Genomic DNA, 27,488 nt, shown 5'->3' with positions numbered 1-27,488 from the left:
GATGGCTAAAACAAAAATTGACAACGAATTTTAATTTTTAAAAATCAAATACAATTACAATTACAATACAATAGTTTTTGAAAATAACATTGAAATTTAAGACCTAATAAAATTTCCTGAAACTGGATTTTAAAAATATATATTTTTAAGTGAGACAGAAACAAAAAAGGCTAATTTCACAATGAAATTGTCATAATTTACGGAAATAACGTTACGATGTTCATTTTATGAGATGAAAGACAAACATAACAATAACGTTGTAATTTTACGAGGAAAACTTGTTCAAAAAGTTAAATTGCAATATTGAGGGGGGAAAATTGTAATGAAAATTATAAATTCTTAACAATTTAAAAAAATAATGTCAAATTTAACGGAGCCATACAAAGTTACATTGATCATAGATTGAAGTCGCTCGTTTCAATCGGATTCCCAAATTGAAATAAAACGCGATTATCTTGTTGTTTTACCATTTATTTTTGACAATGAAATTCAATATTTATTATTTTATTGATGTATACATTACAAATCACGATTATTTTTGACTTTGTAAAACATTTTACGACCAGGAGCGACACTGATCTTGTTTCAGACAGCGAACCGCACAGGAAGACATGTATGGAATACGATTGGATAAAAATAACTAAAACAGATTCTGATTGGCTTTGAGCTCAAAGATCTCACAAACATCATTGGTCGTCATCTTCCTGTCATCCAATCAAATGTTCGTTAGAGTCTTGTAAGCGTCCGAGTTTTAGCACATAATACATGCGTGTCTCCTACACGCACACACACACGCGCGCGAGCACAAAACAGTGGAGGGAAAAAATGGCAGCTGGCGATTAGGAAAAGAAAAAAAAAGTGCTGACATTTTCCTCGATTTTTCCCAGGAAAGGCGTCACCGGTAAGTTAACTTTACTTTCAGAATGACACTTATAAAACGCGATTATAAAATAAAACGCGAAAACACGAGTTGGGTAAAGTGATCGGGATAGAAGTGAAGACGACATCGCCGCCCTTATGGTTGAAAAAAAGAAAGAAAAAAAGAAAAGATAAGCTAGCCAAACTCGTTAGCTAGCGCGGCTAACTTGTCAACATAGTGGCTCCGGCTATTACCTGGCGCTACTGTGTATGGCGTAATATTTAGACGTCATAGCCCTGTCCTGTCTGTCATTACCGAACGCTTTTGATTGTTTAATAAATTTCAATTATTAAAAAAAAAAATGTTTATAACACTTGGCGAACCAAAAGACGTTCACTGGCTGGTGTAAAATGAGGATATTTTCATTACATAACCGAGAGCACAGGAAACGCTTGACATGTTATATAATTACTATTTACCGGACCGTGGGTTTCACTTTTTACATTATACCAAATTCACGTCTTTAGGTCTAAAATACCAAGTATTTCTTTGACAACAGTAAATGAATAATTTTAGAAAGATAAAATCATAGCTTTACTCGGTCATTAGGTAGGTAAAGTGGTAATTTTACAAAAAAAAATACAACTGCAATATGAAAATAAGTTAATTACAACATGTTCATCTTATAACATCACTAATCAGGGGAATACAGATGTAATAAAAAGGTTATTTTTAACTAAGCAAACATAATGATGTAATATTTCAAATGTGGCAATTTTGCAACTATAATTGCACTACGAATACATTTTAAATATTACACACAAAAAAATACTTATACCAGGGGTGTCATTTTTTGCCGCGGGCCACATTGCAGTTGTGAATTTGGGGAAACCCTTAGAATGTTTCATCCCTTCCACATATTACATACAGAACACACAACAAATTAATGAATAATTAGTTTTCAAATCTGGTCAAGAATAATTACTAATTTACACGCCGAAACATGTCAGGTAATACACCACTGTAAGAAAATAATCTGTTGTAAATTAGGTCTGTGTAAATTCTCAGTCGTACAGGAATGGTCCATCGATGAAAAGGTTTCTTCAGCCGTCATCTGTACTTCTTTGAAGGTGTCGGACATTTCGCTTCTTATCCAAGAGGCTTCGTCAGCAAACTAAAGTCTTACTGGTAGTTTCGACCCTAGTAGGGATATATATATAGGACCGAAACTACCAGTAAGACTTTAGTTTGCTGACGAAGCCTCTTGGATAAGAAGCGCAACGTCCGACACCTTCAAAGAAGTACAGATGACAGCTGAAGAAACCTTTTCATCGATTTTATAAATTAGGTAATAAGGAGACAGTATGAACTTAACACAAAGAATAATGACTGTTATTGTAGTTTACATACGACAATTTAAAAATTTAGTTTGGTCTTTAGCAAGCATCATGGAATATCACAAGTTTGATTTGCTTTCGCGGGCCGAATAAAATGATGTGGTGGGCCAGATTTGGCCCCCGGGCCTCGAATTGGACACCTGTGACTTATGCCAATATGTGGATTAATGAACCTTTTGATTCTGGAACTTTTAACATTTTTAATCACAAAACTAAACCAGATTTGAACGCGTTTGAAAATTTTGTATCCATATCTGATTGCATTTTCATGTTTCGAATATTTATTTCTAATATTAAAAATTCCAAAAGCAGAAGCAAAAGAAAGAAAGCAGCTTTGCGGGTTCCAAGTACGCCCGCCCCCCCAATATCAAGTGCTGCCGTTGGACACCAGGCAGGCATCATGGGGAAAACACAAATAAAAGGCAAGAAATAAGACACGAATGAAATATGTTTTTATTTTACACTTGACAAGTACATCCATACACTTCCACATTTTGATTTCAATTTAAAAAAATGTTTTAATTCCGATCTAGAGCAAAAGGATGGCAAAAAAGATAAACCAACAGTGGTAACCAAAGGCAAGTAACTTTTTGCATTTTTTTCTTCCTACTTGAACATTTTGTAAAACAATTAAAGAAATATTTGAAGATAAATAGACCGGACATACTTTAAAGTGAACATCAATTTGGTCCTTTTCTTCAGAGTCTTTTATCTGGGAAGAATATCTAAAAGAAACATCCTCGTTGCCAGCGCCACCCAGTTGTTTCCGCCAGGTATGACCTTGTGATGTCATGTCCTTCTTTATTTTATAATTACAGTGATATCTCAGCTTACGAATGCTTTAGCTCACGAACTTTTCGCCTTACGAACATAAAAAAAGACCCCACCACAGGCTAGCGTTTAGAGAACATTACAGTAAAGCAGAAGGAGATCATCGAAAAACACGAACGAGGTGAGCGTTTGTGTGACTTAGCATCAGAGTACCAGTATGCTAAGTCGACCATTGCTACGTGTGGCTAAGGGTGTTTCTGTGTTGTCTAAGCAACGGTCTCAGGCAATAGAAGAGGTTGAAAACTTCTGTTGATTTTAATTAATGAAAAGCAGCTAGCAAGGGACAGTCCTTATGGAAGGTGACAGTAACTCCCTCCCTCCGACTACATTCCACCAAGCCATCAATTACCATCACAAAAGTAAATAAAACGACTATTATACTGTACAGTTCATTTCTTTAATTACAATACAATAGCACATTTATTATACATAAAATAAGGTATATTTTGTGTAGTTGTAAGGTTTATTTAGTCAAAAAATATGTTTTATGGGGACCTGGGAACAAATTATTCTCAATTTAATGGTTTCCTATGGGAAATGAATGTTTGGAATACACTTTTTGCCTTACACACAATTAAGTTCAGAAGCCATGGTATCACTGTACTTATAAAAATTCACAGTTTTCCTTCTAAGTGGCTTTTTATACCTCAACTGGACCCAGTGTTAGAATCCACCCGAGACTGTTCCAGTGCTTCCATTTTGGTCAGCAACAGAGCAGTGACAGGGTTCTCCATTTTTATGTTTTATTTTTTCCTTTTCTGTCACCGTACCCAGGCTCAGGTACCACCGTCCAACGATTTCAAGGTTGGCATGAAATTGGAGGCCCACGACCCCCGCAATGCCACCTCGGTGTGCATCGCTACGGTCATGGGCCTGACCGGGGTGCGCCTGAGGCTGCGCCTGGACGGCAGCGACAACACCAACGACTTTTGGAGGCTGGTGGACTCTTCCGACATCCAGCCCATTGGCACGTGCGAGAAGAACGGAGATATGCTGCAGCCCCCATTGGGTATAACATTCGCGATGCCATGTTATGTTGACTTTGGGCTAAAATCATACAAAAATTACCCGTGTAAGCTCTCAGTCGTACAGGAGTGGTCCATCGATGAGAAGGTTTCTTCAGGTACTTCGTTGAAGGTGTCGGACGTTTCGCTTCTTATCCAAGAGGCGTCGTCAGCGAACTAAAATCTTTTGCTGGTAGTTTTGGCCCTATCCCTGTTGTCCAGACGCGGCGGTGCCAGACTCTGCTATGATTGGTCCCTGCTCTCAGGTTGGGGGGAGCAGAGGACTACTCTATGCAGCTGCACTGATTACTGCTATTGTCCTGCCTGAGTATTGGGTCTACGACTGGCCTGATTGCACCATTTGAACTGGTATCACCTCATCAGCATAACTAAGCCTATTTTGCCTAAGAAGTCGGTTATAGGAACGATCCAAATTGAACCTCACCCCACCATGGCGATTTAGTGAAGGGTTTTGCTGTTTTATGAAAATAGCTTCTTTTACTCCCCTTTCAAACCATCTATTTTCTTTCGCTACCTGCAAAAGATTTTAGTTCGCTGACGGAGCCTATTCCATAAGAAGCGAAACGTCCGACACCTTCAAAGATGACGGCTGAAGAAACCTTCTCATCACAAAATTACCGTAATTTCCGGATTACAGAGCACATCTGATTATAAACCTCACCCAGTACATTTTTAAAGGATAAACCATTTTGTACATAAATAAACTGCACCCGACTATAAACCATGTTTATAAATAAATACGCGTCACAGAAAATGTTCCTTTTTAACTTTTCCTTCAAAATAGCAACACGACACGCGGTAGTAACATGACAAGGCAGCAACATGTTAGCACTTGCTACAGACATATTCACCATGTCTCACTCTTTTTAGCCAGTATTAAAATCCACATTTGACAATACCTGATTTTATTGAAAGTAATAGTATGCCATTGCACTCACCAGCGTCAGTCCAAGTCTCAGTCAGGAACAGGAAAATCCACGTCAGTGGAACAAAATGGCTCCGTCAATAAACCTTTTTTGTCCGTAGAGATTTATTTTGACCTAACGTTAAATTTGCCACATGACCCACGAGCATGTTGCTCTGTGTTGGGCAGGCATCCGCACACCTGGCTGGGTTCTGCTTTTGATTAATGAGAGACAGCACACCTGAGCGCAATTCCCTCGATTAGGGTCACATGACATGAAACATGGCGGATCACCCAAAAAATAAATTTAAAAATTGTTATCATAACAAACCTCCTTTGAGAGTGGGGATCGAACCCACGACCTCTGCACCGTGACGTCAATGCAGTAACCACTGGACCACCTATATCACAACAACTCATTCACCGCCATTCTCGAATTGATTCGGGAATTGAAAAGAAGGTTTGGATTTTGGTTTTTCACGCTTGGGTGCCAATAAAGCGCTGGTCAGACCTCTGGCAGTGTTTTTCCCCTCTCACGAGCGGGGGCAGCATTTGCCTTTTGTCAATGTTAACGCTTTGTGACAGCTTCAGCACGATATAAATCAATATGTATTGTATAGTATTTTGTCCAGTTGTGCCATTTCAAGCTCAGATAACTCCAGACCCATATCACTTAGGAATTAACTTTTTTTCATTAAACAAGAGCGACTAAGGTTTCTTACGCAGCATTGAATGTTCATGTAGTCCTAAAACTCAATATTCTGCGGGTACTGGAATTTGAGTGACAATGACAATAACCCTGGCACTGCAGTGGACACACATCATCTGGCAGTGAATGAGTTAGTGTATTTGGGCTGTTTGCGCCAATGTGGGTGTGTACACAATTTAGTGCATTTCAATAGCTATCTAGCTGGCTGGCTAGCTATTAGCCGTCTTTTGGCTAGATAGTTAACTTTCTATCTATTTGAGTTACTTCCGGGTTGAGTGAATGCTGGCGCTGCTCACCCACAGAAAGAAAGTGACCTTGAGTTTTGAAAGGCACCAATAAATGAAATGTATTCTTATTATTATTATTAATGAAATAAACATGACAATACATCAAGTCAATTTCATGTCACGATTGTGATTCTGCAGGATTTCGCATGAACGCCTCCTCGTGGCCGATGTTCCTCCTGAAGACCTTAAACGGAGCCGAAATGGCGCCCGCCACTGCCTTCAAGAAGGTCTCCTTCCCTTCGCAAAAGCAACAAGCGTGTGTGCATCGCTTCCAAAGTCAAAACCGCCATGACACCACTTTGACTTGCAGGAGCCTCTGAGACCCCCCGAGAACACTTTCAAAGCGGGTATGAAAGTGGAGGCGGTGGACAAGAAAAACCCTCACCTGATCTGCCCGGCCACCATCGGCGAGGTGACGGGCGACGAGGTCTTCGTCACGTTCGACGGCTGGAGAGGCGCCTTTGACTACTGGTGCAAATACGACTCGCGGGATATCTTCGCCGTGGGCTGGTGCGCGTTGACCAAACACAGCTTGCAGTCGCCCGGCAACAGCGGTAAGGGTCTCCGTCATGGCCGCCGTCACGTCGAGTGGCCAAAGGAGAAAAAAATAAAATAATAAAAAAGAATAATACATTTAATTTCTAAGCGCCTTTCAAAACTCTCAAGACACTTTACAGTCACGGATTAAAAATGTTTTCTTTTGTGCGGGTGAGCAGCGGCAGCCATTCGCGCCAGCGTTCACTCTACCCGGAAGTAACACAGCAGCAAAGTTAGGAAAGGAAGAAGTCGAAAAAAAAAATACAGGAGCTGCTGGAAAGGCACTCAAAGCTAATTGTCAACGATCTTAGCCATCTATGAGCTAGCTAGCTATTGGCTATCTATTAGCTAGATAGCTGTCTATTTGAGTTATTTGAGCTTGCTAGGTATTAGCTATAGTGCTATCTAGGTGGCTAACTATCTAGCGAGCTATCAGTTGACTATCTATTAGCTGGCTAGCTAGCTTTCTATTTCCGGTTTGAGTGAATGCTGGGGTGTGTGGCTGCTGCTGCTCAACCACAGAAAAACTTATCCTGTGACTGTAAAGTGACCTTAAGAGCTTTAAAAGGCACTTAGAATTGAAATGTATTATTATTATTAGCTAGATAGCTATCTAAGTGGCTACCTATTAGCTATCGACTAGCTGGCTAGGTAGCGTTCTATCTGTGTATTTAGTAGTGAGATTTAGTGTATTAGCTAACTAGCTATCTAGCTAGCTATTAGCTATAGAGCTATATATTATTATTAGCTATATAGCTATCTGTTGGCTATCTATTAGATATCTACTAGCTGGCTAGATTGCTTTCTATCTGTGTATTTAATAGTGACATTCAGTGTATTAGCTAACTAACTATTTAGCTTGATAGATATTAGCTATGGTGCTATCTTGGTGGCTAACTATCTAGCGAGCTATCTGTTGACTATCTATTAGCTATCTACTAGCTGGTTAGCTAGCGTTCTATTTACTTCCGGGTTGAGTGACTGTAGGCTTATCTGTGACTGTAAAATGACCTTGAGAGTTTTGAGAGCCGCTTAGAAATGAAACGTATTATTATTATTATGATAATTGATACAACTTTGTTGGCAGTCACCTTGCCCAAGAGCCCCGCCGCCCTGACGTCGTCGCCTTCCAAGCCCAGCAGGCGTTCCCTGCCAGCCCCCTCCAGGCTCCCCAACCCGCTGCCCAGGCTGCCCGTCAGAAAGGGGGTACGCGGTCGTCGACCAAAGAGCGAGACCCTCGCCCTCCTCAAAGCCGTGGCCGAAGCCGCCGCCGCCAGCGGCGTACGTAACGTCCAGCTCGCCCCTCGGCCGCACAAGAAAAGAGGCCCGAAACCTGGAAGCAAGGTGAGACTCTTAAAGGGGCGGAGGGGGGACAAAATCCCAATTCAATTTTCAAATTACCTCATTCGCTGCCATTCGTGAATTTATTCAGGAATTGAAAATTGTGACGTGGAGCGCCATTCCCGAATTCCTTTGGGGGTTTTTCTTGCTTGGGTGTGACGACCATTTCGACTTCGGACCGTTTGGTCGGAACGGAACTCGGTCGCATTAAAAGTGTTTTTAATATTTCCAACACTGTATTGAATGTTTATGCAGTCCTAAAATTCAATAATCTGTGGGTCCTGCAATTTGAGTGAAAATGACAAAAACCCTGGCACTGGAGTGGACACATTTTTGCACATCATCTGGCAGTGAATGAGTTAAGCAACCAATAGCTCAACTTTTGTGTTTTTTTTTTTTTTTTCTAGCGAAAAGCCAAACTTCTCCAAAGCTTGTCGCATCCCAGTGCGCCCGCCATCCAAATTCAACGCGGCAGCCCCGCCAGCTTACCCACCGTGGTAACAACAGGTGCCTACGCCCCCTTCCTCGCCGTCCGACCCCCTTCCCGTTCCCCTTTCTCACTTTCCTTTCCTCTTCCAGTGTGCGTTTACATCAACAAACACGCCAACTGTGGCCCGCACTTGGACCGCAAGCAGATGCAGCAACTACCGGATCACTTTGGCCCGGCGCCGGTCAATACGGTGCTCCAGCAGGTGGTCCAGGCTTGTTTAGACTGTTCGTACCAGCCCAAAGTGTTACTCGGCGCTCTGCAGACGCACTCTGGAGGTGGAAAGGTGGTCAGAGGTAAGGCAACGGCGGCATTTCCACAAGAAAAAGAAACATTTGCAGTTCTAATTTACTAGTTTTGTTGCCTAGCAACTGCCGTATTTTGCGGATTATAAGGAGCACCTTCAATGTGGCACATATTTACAACCTTTTACAGAAACCGGGAAGTAAATAGAAAGCTAGCTAGCCAGCTAGTAGATAGCTAATAGATAGTCAACAGATAGCTCGCTAGATAGTTAGCCACCTAAATAGCACTATAGATAATAGCTAGCAAGCTAGACAGTTAGCCAATACACTGAATGTCACTATTAAATATACAGATAGGAAGCTAGATAGCCAGCTAATAGATAGATAGATAGATAGATAGATAGATAGATAGATAGATAGATAGATAGATAGATAGATAGATAGATAGATAGATAGATAGATAGATAGATAGATAGATAGATAGATCAAAGAAAAGGGAAACAAACGTCTTTACCGCAGTTCATTCGATGGCAATCGCTGACCAAATCAGCAGCACCAAGCAAGCGCGTACACAATCTGCAAATTCCCGCTATGGAAAAAAATGATCTTACCAACACAAATGCCATGTTGTCCCCAGTGAGAACGGACGGTGGGGTCCGCGTGGTCAAGCTGCCCTCGGCCGCCAGCGCCGCCTTTGTGCTGCGCTTCTTGGAAACGGTATGCCGCCACCTGCAGTGCGACAACCTGTTCAGCGGGCAGCCATTCGGCCTCTACGCCAATTCTTTCGATCGGACCAAGTCGGGTAAATACACACGTCGGCAAAAAAATTATTTTGGATCCGTTTTTTAGCAATTGTATATTATTTTGAGATCGTGTTGTCTTGATATTGGTGAGAGCGATATAAACTGGCCCTAACTGCGGTTGGAAAGAACGGTCAAGCTAGCCACTGGGTGGTATGAACAATTTCAAAATAAAAGGGTACCAAAGTCAAATTATGCTCCCATCAACTACAGTGATATCTTACGAACTTAATCGGTTACCAGAAAGTGTGTTTAAGGTGAAAAGTGTGTCTTCCAAAAAATAATTTCCCATAGGAAACCATTAAAAAATAGAATAATCCGTTTCCAGGTCCCCATAAAACATAATTTTTGACTAAATAAGCCTTAAAACTATTCAAAATATGCCTTATTTTATGAATAATAAATGTGCTATTGTACTGTAATTAAAGCAAATTTGTACAGTACAATAAAGTTTTATTTACTTTTGTGATGGCAGTCGATGGCTTGGAATGGGGTGGGGGGGGTTAGTGTTTGGAAGGAGAGTCACCTTCCATAAGGACTGTCACTTGCTAGCTGCTTTTCATTAATTAAATTCAACAGAAGTTTTCAACCTCTATTGCCTGAGACCTTTGGACAACACAGAAACACCCTTAGCCACACGTAGCAATGGTCGACTTAGCATACTGGTACTCGGATACTAAGTCACACAAACGCACACCTCGTTCGTGTTTTTCGATGATCTCCTTCGTCTGCTCGACCGGAATTTTCTTTTGTGTCCTCTTCGGCTTGACACTAGCCTGCGGTGGGGTCTTTTTCGGTCCCATAATAGCAAAAGTACTCCCCTCGATAGCAAACCATGTCTGCACTCAAAGAAAATGGGTGTGGGAAAAGTAGTTCGGTCGTGTGGTTTGGTGTTCTTCCTCCGAAAACCCGTCCGCCAGCCATTTTGCCGCTGTGTTTCCCGATAACTAGTTCATATGCCAACATTATATTTTCGCGAATTTAATGTTCGTAAGGCGAAAAGTTCGTTAGCTAAAGCGTTCGTAAGCCGAGGTATCACTGTAATTGAAATTATTCATCTTTTTTTTCTGAAATACCAATCAGTTTCCTGTCATTTCAATAAATTTCCCAAGATCCACGTGATGACTGATTTGCGTTAATCACACAAACCTGTGGTGTTTTATTTTCTGGCAGTGAAAGAAGAAGCGCTGGACTCACCCTCGCTGACCCGAGCGGGCAAACGAAACCTGGCCGGGGTTTCGCCTCCGCACGCCGCGCCACTGTCGCCCAAACACGTACGCGCCGACGCCCACCCTTCGGAAGGTAATTGTCGCTCGGCTTCCTTCTCGTGAGAATCTTTCTTTGGGGAATAAAACAATAATAATAAATAACGGGACGGGAAACATGAATTCATAGAGTGTAAGTTGCTTTAATATAAAGGTGACAAGTGCGTTTTGGGAGCGTATAAGGTGCTCAATGTCAAAGGCAATCAATGGCTTTGCATGAGGGCTCAAGACCCAAAACCCTAATTCTACATTGGTATACCTAAAAAATAAAATCATAATAATAATAACAACAAAAGGTTGGATAAGTGCAAGCATACTTTCAAAGGGTTGGGGACGGAAGTACCACATGTTTCATATATGCTAAAGTATCGACTACATCTGTACTTCTTTGAAAGTGTCGGACGTTTCGCTTCTCATCCAAGAGGCTTCGCCTGCGACCATTCATTTGACGACAATGAGGTTAAAATCTGAGCAAAAGAAAATAGAAAGGAGAGTAAAAGAAGCTATTTTTATAAAACAGCAAAGCCCTTCAGTAAATCACCATGGTGGGGTGCGGCTCAATTTGGATCGTTGCCCCAACAGACTTCTTGGGCAACATAGGCTTAGTTATGCTGATGAGGTGATACCAGTGCAAATGGGGCATTCAGGCCAGTTGTAGACCCCATTAATCAGTCAGGACAATAGAAGTAATCAGTGTAGCCTCAGGGAATAGTCCTCTGCTCCCCCCAACCTTAGAGCAGTGACCTATCATAGCAGAGGTCTGGCACCGCCACCTCTGGACAGTAGGGATATATATAGGGCCAAAACTACCAGCAAATGATAGTTCGCTGACGAAGCCTCTTGGATGAGAAGCAAAATGTCCGACACCTTCAAAGAAACCTTTTCATCGACGGACCACTCCTGAACAACAGAGCTTACACAGACATATGCTAAAGTACATTTTTTTTTGAGGCAGTTAGCGGTCTTGTAGCATCGCGATTCCCCCCCAAAAAAACTTTACGTAGATCAGAATTTTCAATAATTTACCCTTTTTGTCGTAAACAGGGTAAAACTCTTAATGCCGTGAACATTTCAAAGCAAAAAAAAACATGTAACTTTTTTTTTTCCATTTCAATTAATGCAATAGTGCAATTCATGGAAAAAAATAATTGCTTTGGCATGTTGAGTCGAAGTCCTCCTATGATTTATACGCCTCCGACATCCTACATTTGGCACTCCCGAACGCTCAATATACGAATCAAAAGTGTCCGCGGATCACTTCAAGCTTTCTGCTTTACAAATCAAAAAATGTGAAAGATTATTTTCTTGTAAATTGACAATGAGCGAAAACAAAGCAGGTATGGTAGAAAAACTTCTGAAACGACAAAAAAAAAAGCTCCCGTTGGAAATTCTAAAGAGCAGCAACTGAAATGACATTTTCAACATACAAGACGGAATTATAAGAGTGTGTGTGCGACTAACTTTGAGCAAAAACCAACATTGACGTACGCGACTTAAGACAGTGATCGTTTGAACTCACAGCACAATTTGCGGCGGTCGCCATTTTAAAGATGCGATAAGCCAGAGAATACAAACTATTATATCTCTTTTCACATGTCTGTGTGCTATTTTGTCATTAAATACTCTCCCCATTTCCTCATACGCTCTCAAGTAGTGAATTGCATAGTAGTAGTCTGAGTTCCTTCACATGCTAGATTGTAGTACAGTGGAGCGTCACGTGCTAGCCCTCCGCTACAGTGTGTGTAGACCACCCCCCCTAAATTTCTTCCATGACATTTTTCCCTTTATTCCTTATTCACCCCACAAGGCTCAAGATTGCAGATAGCCCATAAATATTCTTTCGCGTTGTCATGCCGACAAACGTGAGATGTAAAAACGGACCCCTCCTTCAAATGATTGTTTGTCCTCAAAGTCTTAACCAGCGAGCTGATTCAATACTCCCATCAATTATTTATATATATATATGTGTGTGTGTGTGTGTGTGTGTGTGTGTGTATATATATATATATATATATATATATATATATATGTGTGTGTGTGTGTGTGTGTGTGTGTGTGTGTGTGTGTGTGTGTGTGTGTGTGTGTGTGTATATGTGTGTATATGTATATATGTGTATGTATATATATATACTTTTTTGGAAAGAGATATTTAAAAAATATATATTTTTATTTATTTAATTTTATATATTTAAAAATATATTGATCTAAAAATATTTAGGTTTTCTATATTTCTTTTGAAATATATATCTATATTTTTAATCAATATATATAAATATATTTAAATGTATATATATATTAAAAATATTTATTTATTTAATACATAATATATATTTAAATATATTGACAAAAATATTTAGAGATTATCTATATTTGTTTCGAGATTTATATATATATATAGTTGTTGTTTTTTTCTGATTAGCATGCACAAATCAGGCCCTCCAGGAATGTCTGCACAAGAACTGAGCAGCATTCAAACAATGTCCAGAAATTAGCCGCCACAAATCAGCCATTTTTTTTTGCTTTCAACAATCCAAAAACAAAAAAGGCCCCTAAAATCCTGGATCTTTCGGAGGTAGACGCGTTGCATTTAGTCAAACTTGAATTCTCAGATTGGTCAGAGCGGCGCAGATCCAGAGAATTTTGTCTATTTGCGGCGTCAGCATTACGGGCACTCCTTGCGAAAGTATCTTGTAAGTCATCAAGTGGCGAAGGGCGCCTTGGACGCCATCTCCGACGTGCGCAACGTGGGCAGACGAGGGCGGGCGGCCGTCGTCGTTGTTACTCAGCGACGCCATCACTACTTTGATCTGCCTCTCAAAGAGCAGCTCTTTGATGGCGAAGCCCGGCAGGCTCATGACCTCGTCCCCCGGCATGAGAAGGTCCAGTAATCCCGAATCCAGCGCCATGGCGCCGTGGTCGCAGCGCCCGGCGTAGGTGCCCGACATAAACATGATCAGGCCGCACGGGGCGACGGCCAAGAGGTACTTGACGGCGGTGGCCGGCCAGCAACCCCAACGCTTGTGCAGGGGGGTCTCGCCGTAGCCCACAAAACACGTCATGTTGGGAAATCGCTCCTTGAAATGGCCCGGCGTGGTCGCCCGGATGATTTCCTTGGGGAGCCACGGGATGCCGTGACGGAAAACTTGAGCTAGCGTGTCGATCCAAAATAAGACGATTCGGAGGGCCGTGCTCTCGGACGTGCGGAAGTAGCGACTGAGGTCGGCCAGAGGTCGGTTGGTCTTGAGCTTCATGAGCGTCATGACAACTTGGGAGCGCACAGAAAGCGGGAAATCGCTCTTGGCGTAAGGTTTCACCTTGGCCACCAGCGTGATGAGCTTTTCCATGGATATCCCCGTGTGGACCAAAGCGGCTTGGTCATTTTCAAGCATAAAGTGCTCGCCCTCGTCGGCGCTGACCTCCGCCGACGAATAATCGTGGTCGCGCTGCCAAGACGCCTTACTGTCAAGTGGCGAGACGTAGATCACCTCCTCCCGTAGGTAATCGTGATCGTCTCGCACGGCGTCCAGCAGGCGGGCGGGATCTGCGGGGCCGCTCGTCTCTGCAGGGGACCCGTCTAAAAATAGCACACAACTGGACGTCAGCGAGTAGCTTGCAAAAAAAAAATGGGTGGGGGCCAATGATTTTTTGTTTGATTTGCGTTCGTAAGCTGAGGTATCACTGCTAATAAATGTAACCAATTTACGTAAAGGTTTTCTTAAGTCAAAATAAAATCAAAACAAAGTATCAAATTGGTTCAAACAAAGTAAATAATGAACAATAATATGATAATTTATAATTAACAATAATTAATATGGCAATAAACAACATGAATGCATCTGTGTTCATATGAACATGCTTGGTGTAAATGGGTTATGGGAATAAACCACAAATTACAAAATAAAAGATTGGCTCCTAATAGGGAGATTTAAATATTGTTGAGTAAAATTCATAAAGTACAATTTTGACGATCATGCAAGCAATCCAGAGCCTTGTTACGGTGCACCCGCCCCCCCCCCCCCCCCCCCCATGTCTACATTTTTCCACTTACGAATTTGCTTTTGTTTTATTTTGAAGTTAAAACAAAGCAAAGTACAACATGAAGATTTCCAAGACTAAAATCAAAACCAGAGCGATGTTATTTTAAAAATCATCACACCCAACCCGAGCATATGGCCGTCCGTCACTGACGTAAAAATATGCTTGACTCATTCAAAGAAAACCATTAAGACCCCCCCATGCCCCCGTTCACTAAATAGTGGGTTATGCAAGTGCAAAAATCAACAAAACACAAGCCGAGTTGTGCAACAAAGAAACACCACGAGAAGGAATAGCAAAACACAAATAAATATGAGAAAAGTGCACAGAAAATGATTTCCCCATTGTCACACATAAAAGCCCAAAAGAAACGATTAATCCGTTTCATGAAAATGATTTTCTTCAAATTTAAAAAAAACAAACAAATCAAAGTGCACATAACCATGCAATATCGGTGCCCTGGCAATCTGTTTAAATTGATTTGTGTGATTTAAACAACAAAAACACAGACAACATCACTCACCTGACTCCTTCTCTGTCTGAAAGACAAAGAAAGAACACAACTATGGGATATATATATATATTGGGGTGAAAACTGCGGTGTGATGCGGCTGCACAATTTAGCTATTAGCTCTCTTTTGGCTAGCTAGCTAGCTTTCTATCTATTTGAGTTACTTCCGGGGTGAGTGAGCGCTGGCGCATGTGGCTGCCGCTGCTCACCCACAGAGAAACTGATGCTGTGACTGTAAAGTGACCTTGAATGAAATGTATTATGATTAGAATTTGGGCTGCTTTAACTCATTCACTGCCAGAAATGCAAAAATGTATCCACTCCAATGCCAGGGTTTTTGTTATTGTCATTTGAATTCCAGGACCCACATAATGTTAAGTTTTAGGACGACAGAAACATTCAATGCAGTGTAAGAAATCTTAGAGTCTCTTCTATAATCAGACAAAAAGTTAATTCCTAAAGGATATGGGTGTGGAGTTATATGAGCTTGAAATGAGGATGGCTGTCCAAATTGCAATGCAATATTGGTTTATATAGCACTTTAACAAGAGCTGAAACTGAAACAAAGCGCTAACAAAGAAAAAAGGGAAATGCCACCCTCTTGCGAAAGGGAAAAAACATTGCCAGAGGTCTGGCCAGTGCTTTATCGGCATCAAAACAAAAAAATGATCTAATTCATGAATGGCGCGCTATCATATTTTCAATTCCGGAATAAATTAGTGAATGGCAGTGAATGAGTGAATCACGCTCAGCCGTGCGCATGGAAACGCTATCTCGCTGGCTGGCTAGCTCTCTAGCTAGCAAGCACCTATATGGGTGACAAAGGAGGAGGGAATGCTAGCACCGTCCCTGGAAGGCATGTTTCTTACTCTGTGTCACACGACTCACCTTTAGCGGTGCCATGCGTTAAAATGAACACAGAGACCGAATAAATCAAGGCGGTTTCCAACTTTTCCACAACGTGTCGAACAAACATTTTTATTCGCAGTTGTATGTGCGTGTACATTATCCTGAGCTCCGGGTGTCGCGTTCACCGTTATATTGCTAAACGCGTATCCTTGCGAGTTTTCTTTCCTTATATCGTAGGGATGTGACAACATTTTTCAATAATAATTCAGCACACATTTTCTAATACCATATTGTGTGTAAAGTGCATTTAAATAGCTTTCAAATGGTGTAGATATTATTGTTCTATGACAAATAATGATTTGTTTAATTTTCGAAATATGCGTGGATTTTCTGCCTGGAAGGACACAGTTAAAACAATGAAAATCTGTGATTGAGTTCTTTCTTACAGTTTAAACTATCATAACTTTGTTACTTTTTGCCAGATCTTAAAGAGTAAGGTACCATTGGAAAGCTTTTGAAATTCTAAACAAGAACGGAAAACACAAGAAAAGATTGAAAATATAAATGAGCAAATATCAACGATCGAATGCAGGCAGATTTTCGTCAGAAATCCAAAATGGCTGTCACTGAATACTAGGAAAGAAAATTGCGAGCTCTAGAAATACATATGCTAATTCCTCTTTTTGCTTGAACCCTGGCAGTTATGGAGAAAAATACAAATTCTACCACTTCTATGCGTTATAAAAATACAACTTACTCACCTTTATAAACTGTAATGTTAGTTAGCAAAAAGAGCGTAAACTTCAATCCATTTTTCGCCCGTTTTTCGTTGTCTTATTCGGGAATTTCAAGAATCAGCATCGAGGGAAACATGTGTAATACGTCATCATAAGATGCCTAGCTTGAAAAATACCACGAAAAACGATTACGTACTTCACAAAAATGCAATAATATACGACTGCGAGTAGAGTGCGCTCAGTTCACTGGACAGAAACAATCGCGGTGGAATCTAGGTCACTGCAGCATACCTACTATACTTTTCCACAACTTGGTCATGTCGAACAAACATTTTTACTATCCTGAGCTCCAGGTGTTACGTTCGCCGTTATATTGCTAAATGCGTATCCCCGTGCGTTTTGTTTTTTTACTTATATCAGCATGTTTTATGTGAGAACTGACCTTCACTTTGTTCCACGCGGCTGGTGCCCATAAGCGCCACCGTCGATGGTCGCTCGGTCAACGGGGCGCCCAACCACGTCGACGGCGGTGATTCAGCAACTTCATCGTGTCGGCGAAAATGACCCGTAAACGCTCCCTTGACATCTTTCCACCTGTTATAAGCAAACGGTTAATGGTCGACGGAGAATTATAAGCGCGTGGCTTTTTAAGAGCATTCTACGTACATTTTCCTCGCTCGGGTTAATAAGTGTCGTTGACTGCAGACTTGGTCGCCTTCGTCCTCACGGTTCCTCCAAGGTCACGTCAATGCAGCGCTGCTTTTCTTTCTTTTTTTTTTTTTAATGTACTCACTCCCGATGACATCAGCTCGGGCCGATTGGCTCAGCAATGGTCAACCCCCCCCGAGTCTCCTCTCAAGATGTTGTTTTTTGAAGCAGTATACGAATAAAAACGCTATTTCCGCGTTGAGAGTGACGCTCAGGCCAAACATGAGCACTGTAGCCAATGACAGCAACACGCCAGGTTCTAAAGCCCGCCTTTAGGAAACTGCCTAGCAACACTCAAGGTCCTAAAGCCCGCCCTTTAGCGACGTTGCCTAGCAACACCCCAGGTCCGACTGCCCGCGAAACAATGGCGAAGTCAACATCAGACGTACAATTTTTTTTTAAACTTTAAAATAATAATAACACATCACATTTTAAACGCCTTTCAAAGCTCTCAAGGACACTTTACAGTCACAGACAAGCATAGGTACTATAATCAATAAAATGTAACTCACTTTGAAAGAATTTTAAAGGACAACCGACACCTCCGGACAAGTTCCGTCCATAATTTGTAAAATCACTTCAAATGACTTCTACTGAGCGCATTTGACAAAGATTCCACCGCATATAGCTATACCTTTTAAGACTCACGCTGAATATTCGGGAAGTTTTGTTTTTGAGTTGATGACAATGCCAGAAGTGATGTCACGGAGGGAACGCCCCTGACCGAGAAAGCGCCACACAATGCATTTTGGGTACTTTTTTCATCTGAAAACGCCATGTTGATGGGGAAATTAGAAGGAAAACTACATCAATAATGTGATGGTGAATCGTGTGTCGCACCCAATTGTGGTAACACGCATAAAGAAGGTGTAAATTGACAAATTACCAGCGGACAAATCAGCCCATTTCCAATGAAGCTTTGGCCCCATCTTGTACATTTTCTGGGCGCTACATTGGAGTCCAGACGGCTCGAATTGACACGGAGGGACTTCTTTAATCGATTGCAAACATTTATGCTTTCCTCTTCAGAACTATTTGAATCATATTCATAACTGGATGAGTAACAAGAAAGCATCTTCTCCCAATTTGAACTCTCTGAAGCCATTGTTTTGATTCTGGAGCAAGGCAGTTTGTGAAGCAGTATCCTGGCGTGACATCACGAACAAGGGGGCGGGACTTTCTGAATCTCCCCAGTTTTTAGCTCATTTTGTGGCAGTTTTGGGACACTTTTTATTGGTGTTTTGCATTTGACTAAAAATATCAGCCTGCGTGTTTTGGCTATTTTAGATGTTATAAAACGTTTTTCTGATGTCAATTAGGAAACCCAAAAAAATGGTGTCGGTTGTCCTTTAAATGTTGAGTATATTTCCCCTTTTGCCGGTTAACATGATGCCTATTTTCCAGCCGAGACGCTGCCCCACGAAGAAAACGTCCTGATGAAGGAGCAGCGCTACATGGGCTCCGCTTCCAACTCGGCCACGCCTCGGCCGCCGGTGGCACGAAGTCGTTCCGAGTACCGCTACTCGCCGTCCGGGGCCTCCCCCGTCCCGCGGCGTCTCGCCTCCAATCCCGCCGAGTTGCTGTCGGCGCAGATGCTCCGCCGTGTTGAAGGTGCGTGCACGTGTGATGTGTCGTTTGCGAACGAGCCAATGTTTTTTTTCTTCCCCACAAGGGGGCAGCATTTACTTGTTTACATGTTCGCACTTTTTCCAGCTTCAGCTGTTGTTAAAGCGCCACATAAACCAATCTGGATGTATTGCATTGTATTTTGGACAGCTGCCCTCATTTCAAGCTCATATAACTCCAGATTTATCTACCTAGCTGGCTATCTATTTGCTCTCCATTTACCATCTATTTGCTTTCTATTAGCTATCTGGCTAGCTAGTTAGCTATGTAGCTGGCTAGATGGCCATCTAGCTAGTAAGCTAACTGTCTAGCTGTATATCTATTAGCTATCTGCTAGCTAGCTTTCTATCTATTTGAGTTACTTCTGGGTTGAGTGAACGCTGGCACATGTGGCTGCCGCTGCTCACCCGCAAAAAACTGATCCCGTGACTGTAAAGTGACCTTGAAAGTTTTGAAAGCCGCTTATAAATTAAATGTATTATTAGTATTAGTATTAGTATTATAATTATTATTATTAGTAGTAGTATTATTAGTATTAGTATTATTATGAGTATTATTATTATTATTATTATTATTATTATTATTATTATTATTTTATTATTATCTTCTGGAACTCAAGTGACAATGACAAAAACCCTGGCACTGAAGTGGATACATTTTTGCACGTCTGGCAGTGAATGAGTTAAAAACAAACAGCTAAATAATTATTCTGTTTGGTTGTGTTTATGGTTTATATATCTATATTTATTTATGTATTGATTGCTAATTCAAAGTGTAACGAATGCAATGTCACAATGGTGTTTCTCCATCAACTGTTTGGCTTGGGCCGCAGCCAGCTCCACCACCGGCCCAGAGAGCGCCACGGCGAGGGACGGCCGGCTGACACCCACCAAAAACCCCACGTCGTGGACCATAGACGAAGTCATGCAATTTGTCAGGGATGCCGACCCTGCGGCGTTGGGACCGCACGCAGAATTATTCCGGAAACACGTAAATATTTGCCTTTTATTCTCTTAGAAAGTTCGCATTGCTGTTGTAAATTTGCTTCCTCTGATTTTTTTCCTCCCCTAAACACACCCAAAAATTAAATGTTTTCGTGCAGGGGTGTCGAAGTCATTTTTTGCCGCGGGCCACATTGTAGTTATGGTTTCCTCTCGAGGGCCGTTTAGACCCATTAGAATGTTTAAATATTACATATAGAGCACACAGCAAATTAATGAATAACTCATTTTCAAATCTGAAGTCAAGAATAATGACTTTTATTGTGGTTGACATCCAAAAATATGACATTTTGGCTCAGATTTTAGCAATCATCATGGAATTTAACAAGTTTGATTTGCTTTCGCGGGCCGAAAAAAATGATGTGGCGGGCCGGATTTGGCCCGCGGGCCTTGACTTTGACACCTGTGTTTTAGTGAGTCTTGAATACAGTGACACCTCGGTTTAGGAGACTGGCCACTCCATTCCATCAAGCCATCAATGACCATAACAAAGGTCAATAAAATGACTTTATTATACTGTAGTGTTTATTTCTTTAATTATAATACCACAGCACATTTATTATACATAAAATAAGGTATATTGTGTGTAGTTTTAAGGCTTATTTAGTTGAAAAGTATGTTTTGTGGAGACGTGGGAACAGATTACTCTCATTTTAATGGTTTCCTATGGGAACTTAATTTTTGGGATACACTTTTCGCCTCACACATGAAATGGCATGCTAACCGCTAATTCCAGGCTAATTCCACATGTGTGCCTTTTCTCAGGAGATCGACGGCAAAGCACTCATGCTACTGCGGAGCGACATGATCATGAAGTACATGGGCCTCAAACTGGGGCCCGCCCTCAAGCTATGCCACCACATCGAGAGACTCAAACAGGGCAAAGTGTGACACCTCCCGCCCGCAATCAGGTCATGTGATCGGCGTCGAGGACAAGAGGATCTCCAGTCTCCCGCCTAGCGTTCTTAGGACTTTTTTCTATTAGCCGCCGTCCTCTACAGAGAATGTCTCCCGGTACGTTCCGTTACGTGCACTTAACCATCATTGTAATTGGCAAAAGATGACATCATAGCACTTCCCCCTTCCCACATTAGACGAGGCCTTGGCCTGACGAAACGCAGCTCCTCTCTTCAGTTCAACATACAGTGATACCTCGGTGTAGACTGCAAGGTTAAAATATCCCATCAGGCTCCACAAATAACCCGCACAAGCCATCTGTACACTTAATGCAAAAACCCATCAACCCAGCTAAACAGAACACAATTGTTGAGGAACTAGGTAAAATTATGGCAGAGAAAGCACCTACAAGGGATCATTCCTCAAGATGGTGAAAGAAGGTTACGTTCCTCATCAAGTGTTTAATGCTGATGAAAGAGGCCACTCAATTCCATCAAGCCATCAACGACCATCACAAAGGTCAATAAAATGACTCTATTATAAAGTAGTTTATTTCTTTAATTCTAATACCATAGCACATTTATTATACATAAAATAAGGTATATTTTATGTCGTTTTAAGCCGTTAAAAATTAGAAAGTAGAAAGAAAATTATGTTACATGGGGTCCTGGGAACGGATTATTCTCATTTTAATGGTTTCCTAAGGGAAGTTAATTTTTGGGATACAAACGTTTCACCTTACACACTCTGTCTGGGAACCAATTAAGTTTGTAAGGTATCAGGTATGTAAGTTCCGAAGCTCACATATGAGATGGCTCATTGTACATGTTTGCAATGCAATTTGCTGTAGATCATTAAATAAATCAATAAACTTTGTAGTATGTAGTAACATAAAAATTATATGTGAGGGGTGAGGGGAAAAGAAGTTCACGCATCGGATTGTTAAGAACTTTTATTAAAATGTTTCCAAAGCAAATCACATGTATAAATATGACATTAATTATTATATATATTTTTTACAAATAATAAATTAACCAAGTTGATCAGATCAAACAAAGAGAAAATATACAGTATAAATTAGAATAAATACAACGCTGGTACGTAAAGGCTTTCATTTGTTCATCACAAAGCTAATCACAATCCAACAGGTCCGAAACCCTGTCACATTTTTCTTCTTCACTAAACTACAAACCACAAAGTGCACTCGGGGAGTCAAACAAACAGCCAAGTTAGCATCAATGCTAACCCTAACGCTAATCATAACTCGCATACGGATGAATGACGTGCGATCTGAACTAAATTGCCACTGAGACAAAATTTGTGCTCAAAGCACCTTTTACAAATACTTTTTTTAAGGTTGTGAAAGTACAAATCCGCATGACTAACAGTCAGCTTACAAGAAGTACAATTTGTATATTGGTCTCGATTAATTAAAAAAAAAAAAATCCAGGGTGCATCATGGGAAATTGCTCAGCTTTGTTGCACTATTGATGACATACAGTGACATGAAAACAACCAAATAAGGATTCGGTTTTGGTGACATTTTTTTGTTTGGTACTTAGCTTGTTAGCTAAAATGGCTCAATAAACATTGGGGGAAATGCCAACACGGAAAATAGACTTAATCCAAAGAGTTTACGGATATTGAAGCTTTCCGGGTGACGAACCAAAAATGCGCTTCCGCGTTTTAAGCTGTTCAATATGTCCGATTTTTTTTGTACGATTTAAAATTCAGAGGACATACAAACTACGCCTTTCCTCGACTCTTCTAATCTCATAACTGCAACCCACTAAAGACACCAGTAAAACCGTCACATCAGAATTTTTCGGACTGTTTTACTGTCACCTCTACCTTCTCCGGGGCACTGCCGAGAACTCATCCTGTTAGTTTTGCAACTTCCTGATGACCTGGTTTAAAAGAAAAATGGTCGAGATGGATCAAGAGTAACGGATTTGAAGTTCACCCAAAAGTCCACTTTCATAGACCGCAGTGCCGTTAACGTGAACCGAAGGCGTATGTAAAAAAAAAAAAAAAATGGGACAAAGCCCTTGAGCAAAGCCCGCTTTTGTGTAACCAGTTTGTTCCAGTGATTGTTGAGCTTTTCCAGACCTTGTCGTCGCTTACTTCCTGGGTAGGAGCGCCGCCAGTCTCTGCTTCTTGATGGGTACAAAGTGGATCTCCTGCGAGCTAACTTTCTTCACCTTGATGGATCGGTTTTTACTCTGGACCTTCTTAAGGGAGGTGTTGGGACTGTGTTGGGACGTCGGAGACCGAGGAGGCGGCATCTCAAAGAGCTGTGGGGGTACCACCTGGGTCCCGTCTCGTTTGAAGGAGAAGTTCTTGGTAGAGACTCCTGAGAGGCTCTTGATCTTCCCGCAGAGGATGGCAGGGATGGCATCCTTGACCGAGACGATGACCTTGGCTGTCTGTGGGTTGCCGACGATCTCCAGGTTGGGCGTCCCAGGCCCCAAGGAGGTAGATCCGCCCACACCGCCATCCAACATCCACTTGTGCTGATGAGTGAAGTCCAAAGACGTCAGACTACCCAGGATCTTGGAGTCGAGACTGCCCCTACGTTCCAGAGACCGCGTGGAACCGCAAGACGGGGCGTGGTGCTTCTGGGTAGTGGGTACAGACAAGTCCAGGACGCTGTCTTGCACCTGGGGACTGAGGTATTCCTGTTTGGGTTCCAGGGGGCATGGTCCTCGCATAGACAGATCCAGAACTTGTGGGGACGAGCTTTTCTGCACCACGTCTTGGTCTCCGGGAGTCTGAGTGCTTTTGGTTTCCATGCAGATGGCTTTTGGCAGGTTGCTCTTGGAGTCCTCAGTCTGCGGAACCGGAATGGGTAGCGGAATCGGCAAAGGAACCGGCAGTGGGATAACCACAGGGTACGGGACCAAGAGAGTCGCGGGTGGGACTAGCGGGACCAAAGGGGACGAATAAGTGGGTGGGACATATGGGGAGCCAAATGATTGGCAAGCAGCGGGACTGGTCTGTGGCGGGAATAGATCCTGTAGGATTGCGGCAAAGGCGGGGTTCTGCAGGAGGGAGAACACGTTGGTGTCCTGCGTGGCTGCCGGCATGTTTTTTTCTTCTAGGAAGGACAACGGATTAGGACACAAGATGTTATTCTGTGGGATCGCAGCAGGATCCAAAACCAGCGGAAGGGAGACCTGATTGGGGCCTGCGAGCAGGTAGGGCCCTGCCCCTACTGGACCCAGTTGGGGTCCAGGAGCCGCCGCCATCTGGACGTGGATGGGTAGCATCAGCGGGTTGTCTCCCAGACACACCGGATGTAGGACGGTGGCGGACATTTTGACAGCCGCTCCGGCGTCCACTCCCAATGTTGACCCTGGCGTCTCCGCCAGGTTGACCTTGCTTAATCCGACCCCGCCGGACTCCTGGGAAGCAGAAGGAATGACGCCTAGGTCCTCTTTGACTGCAATTTCCGCTTCCTCTGCCATATCGGAGCAGGACAATTCATCAGATGTTTCCATTTTTCCGAGGATTTGAGTCTTGGTTCAATGGATTCACTCTTCCATTGTCCTTCCAGGAAAACCTGAAACACAAAACACACGAGGTGTTTTGGTGGCTCAACAAGCCCAACCCCGGTAGCCTTCCACAAGTCGACCTATGGAGCTGCATCCATCCGGACCGAGTGGAAGATCCGAAGACACATGGGTCAATTATTCATGACTGGAGGAAGGGGGGGGGGGGGCAACGAGACACGCAAATGGCCGACGTCTTCATGACGGATGCGCTCATCTTGTTTGAGTCCGGAAGGGCACCCAAACTGTGGAAACTATGCCAACAAAATCATGCCAGTGATTCAACATCTATTTGCTATCTATTAGCTAGCTATTTAGCTAGCTATTAGTTATCTATTCCCGACTAAATAGCTGGCTACCTGGCTAGATATTGATTTGCTATCAATTTGCTATATATTAGCTATCTAACTAGCTAACTCGTTATCTATTAGCTAGCTAGCTAACTTTCTATCTATTTGAGTTATTCCTGGTAGAATGAACGTCAGCTCATGATGCTGTCTATTAGCTGTATAGCTATCTATCTATCTACTATCTATTAGCTATCTATCTAGCTAGCTATTAGTTATCTATTCCTGACTAATTAGCTGGCTACCTGGTTAGCTATCTATTTGCTATATATTAGCTATCTAACTAGCTAGCTATCTATTAGTTATCTATTAGCTAACTTTATATCTATTTGAGTTATTCCGGGTTGAGTGAATGCTGGCTCATGTTGCTATTTATTAGCTAGCTAGCTATCTATTTGCTATCTATTAGCTATCTATCTAGCAAGCTTTTAGTTATCTATTAGCTAGCTAGCTAACTTTCTATCTGTTTGAGTTATTCCGGGTTGAGTGAACGTTGGCGCGCGTGGCTACCTCTGCTCACCTGCAGAAAAACTGGGGGCGGGGCTTGTGGTGGGTTAAATGTGGAAATAATTACAGTTACAGGGATAGCGGAGGGCTTAAAAAAAACAATTAGCCGTAGCACAAACAGCTAACCTCTGCTACATGCTCGCCACACACTTCAACTTGTTGACCCACCAGGGGTCGCCATATGAATAATAACAATAATCATACATTTCACGTATAAGCGCCTTTCAAAACTGTCAAGGACACTTTACAGTCACAGGATATTTTTTTCTGCGGGTGAGCAGCGGCAGCCACACACACAGGCGTTCACTCAACCCGCAGGGCAGCTAATAGCCTAGGTTGACAGGTATGTCATTGCAAATACATTGAATCGTGTTGACTTTAAGAGTTCCATTCAACAGAATGTACAATCACATGGAATAAATTAGCATTATTAGCAAATGAGCGCATACATCTAAAAATGTGCAAAAACTGTATAGAATAAGACAAAATACATCCAGTTGACAGGTAAGAGTTCCATTCAACAGAAAGTACAATAATAAATTAGCGATAGGAAAATGACTTTGAATTTCTAGAATAATGAACAGTAACAGATAAAAAAAACAATGGAACGAATTCTTTTAGGATTCAAACAAACTATTTGACATCCATGCTTTGCCTCACGTACGAACGTGTTGTTCTCAAAGGTACCCTTTTTTTTTAATTTTCATGTTTTTATTTATATTTGCTGTGATGGACGTCCAGGGCGGTGACGCGCACGTACACGAAGGGGGATGGTCAGTGCCTCACTTCGGTTGCCATAAGAACACAAGACGGACACCAAAGTGACAGCGCTAGCGTGCTAGCACGCTAGCTAACCGTGCGCTAAATACGGATAAATAGCCGAGCAAGGCGAAAACAACCAACCGAGCAAGACACCCGAATAACCACGCGAGGTTATCAAAGCGGAATCTTAAAACTAATATTAAAAAAAATGACACAAAAAAAGGAAGCGAACCTGCGTCTTGATTATCATCCATTTTGCCTTCGCCTTTGAACGTCAACGCATCAATGAAACGTTCAAGTACTCACCACAACCGTCCAACTGCAAAGTACGCCCGCGACGACGACGCCCTCCGCCGTTATTTTGGAAAAGGACTGCAACAAATATTACGAAGGCGAATGAATCTAAAAGTGGCTGGGTGGGTGGGAGGGGGAGGTGGGGGAGATAAAAGGGCGACGGGTGGCTTTATCTCATCATCGTCACTGGCGAAAATGACGCCACGTCGGGATTGCGCGCGCAGACTCCACACTGGCCGCGCCCCCTTCTACCCACAATCAATTCAACAGACGTTCCCCCAACTGCAAAACTATTTTACCTTTAGTGAACAAACACACATGGGTTATTTCTACAAAACGTTAGACTTTTTTTTTTACGTAAAAACATTTTACTTTGAATTAAAAGATATATTTATATAAATATATTGCATACATATCTATTTTTTTGTTGTTCTTTTGATTTCAAGATGGCGGCCGGTGAGTGGCTGCCTTTCCAGCAGTTCCTGTATTTTTAAATACTTTTTCCTTCCATAACTTTGCTGCTGTGAAATGTACATTTCTCCACTGCTTGATTAATAAAGGTTAATCCAATACAATACAAATTTATATATGTAAATTTCCCCATTGTGGGAATACTAGTCCAGTCGTTCTTATTCTTATTTTGAAGCTAAAAAAACGCATGACTTTTTCTCTTCAAAACCACACAAATGTTCCCTCGAAAATATGTCTATTCTCGAAATTATTCAACTTTTTTTCGCCTAAAATATTTACTGAAAATAATCACATTGTTTGTCTTTTTGTCCAAATTTGCCCATTTTGGTACAATTAAAGGTTTTCTGATTCTGCTTTCTTGTCAAATGCGCAGTCTTGACGGCTAAAAGTAGCATTAGCATAACACCGAACGTGATATGATGTTTGTCATCACATTTATTTTCTCCTTTTATCAGCTACACGTTTGCACTCCACCACGTCGCCGACTAACAAAATAAATACAAGA

At 41.9% G+C, this 27,488-nt stretch overlaps 3 protein-coding genes across 4 annotated transcripts; 1 reads left to right on the top strand and 2 right to left on the bottom strand.

The window, feature by feature from the left end:
- Positions 1-769: 769 nt before the first annotated feature.
- On the top strand, positions 770-21,936 carry LOC148895041 (sex comb on midleg-like protein 2). 2 transcript variants are annotated; one of them, XM_088999907.1, is made up of 15 exons: positions 770-901; positions 2,569-2,678; positions 2,790-2,834; positions 2,959-3,029; positions 3,862-4,096; positions 6,151-6,239; positions 6,323-6,566; positions 7,637-7,893; positions 8,298-8,397; positions 8,470-8,673; positions 9,260-9,424; positions 10,596-10,724; positions 18,932-19,138; positions 19,986-20,143; positions 20,920-21,936. In XM_088999907.1, exons 2-15 carry the CDS (start codon positions 2,657-2,659, stop codon positions 21,043-21,045), a joined length of 2,052 nt encoding a protein of 683 aa, XP_088856033.1. In that variant the 5' UTR covers positions 770-901; positions 2,569-2,656; the 3' UTR covers positions 21,046-21,936. The 2 variants fall into 2 exon arrangements, with proteins under 2 accessions (XP_088856033.1, XP_088856032.1); XM_088999906.1 differs by having other exon boundaries at positions 2,566-2,678.
- Positions 13,090-18,896, bottom strand: LOC148895042 (uncharacterized). The gene is made up of 3 exons (XM_088999909.1): positions 17,486-18,896; positions 17,262-17,413; positions 13,090-14,261 (listed from the first exon to the last, which is right to left on the bottom strand). Coding segments are annotated over exons 1-3 (1,137 nt in total). The 5' UTR covers positions 17,488-18,896; the 3' UTR covers positions 13,090-13,278.
- A 49-nt stretch (positions 21,937-21,985) lies between the features above and the next one.
- Positions 21,986-26,643, bottom strand: rai2 (retinoic acid induced 2). The gene is made up of 2 exons (XM_088999908.1): positions 26,525-26,643; positions 21,986-24,613 (listed from the first exon to the last, which is right to left on the bottom strand). Exon 2 carries the CDS (start codon positions 24,549-24,551, stop codon positions 23,172-23,174), a length of 1,380 nt encoding a protein of 459 aa, XP_088856034.1. The 5' UTR covers positions 24,552-24,613; positions 26,525-26,643; the 3' UTR covers positions 21,986-23,171.
- Positions 26,644-27,488: the final 845 nt, after the last annotated feature.

The sequence above is a fragment of the Hippocampus bargibanti genome, linkage group LG07 (genome assembly GCF_051943395.1).
Source record: "Hippocampus bargibanti isolate YZ-2025 linkage group LG07, ASM5194339v1, whole genome shotgun sequence".
Taxonomy (NCBI): Eukaryota; Metazoa; Chordata; class Actinopteri; order Syngnathiformes; family Syngnathidae; genus Hippocampus; species Hippocampus bargibanti.
Note: the sequence above shows the minus strand (reverse complement) of the source record. Positions and strands in the feature narration are given on the sequence as shown.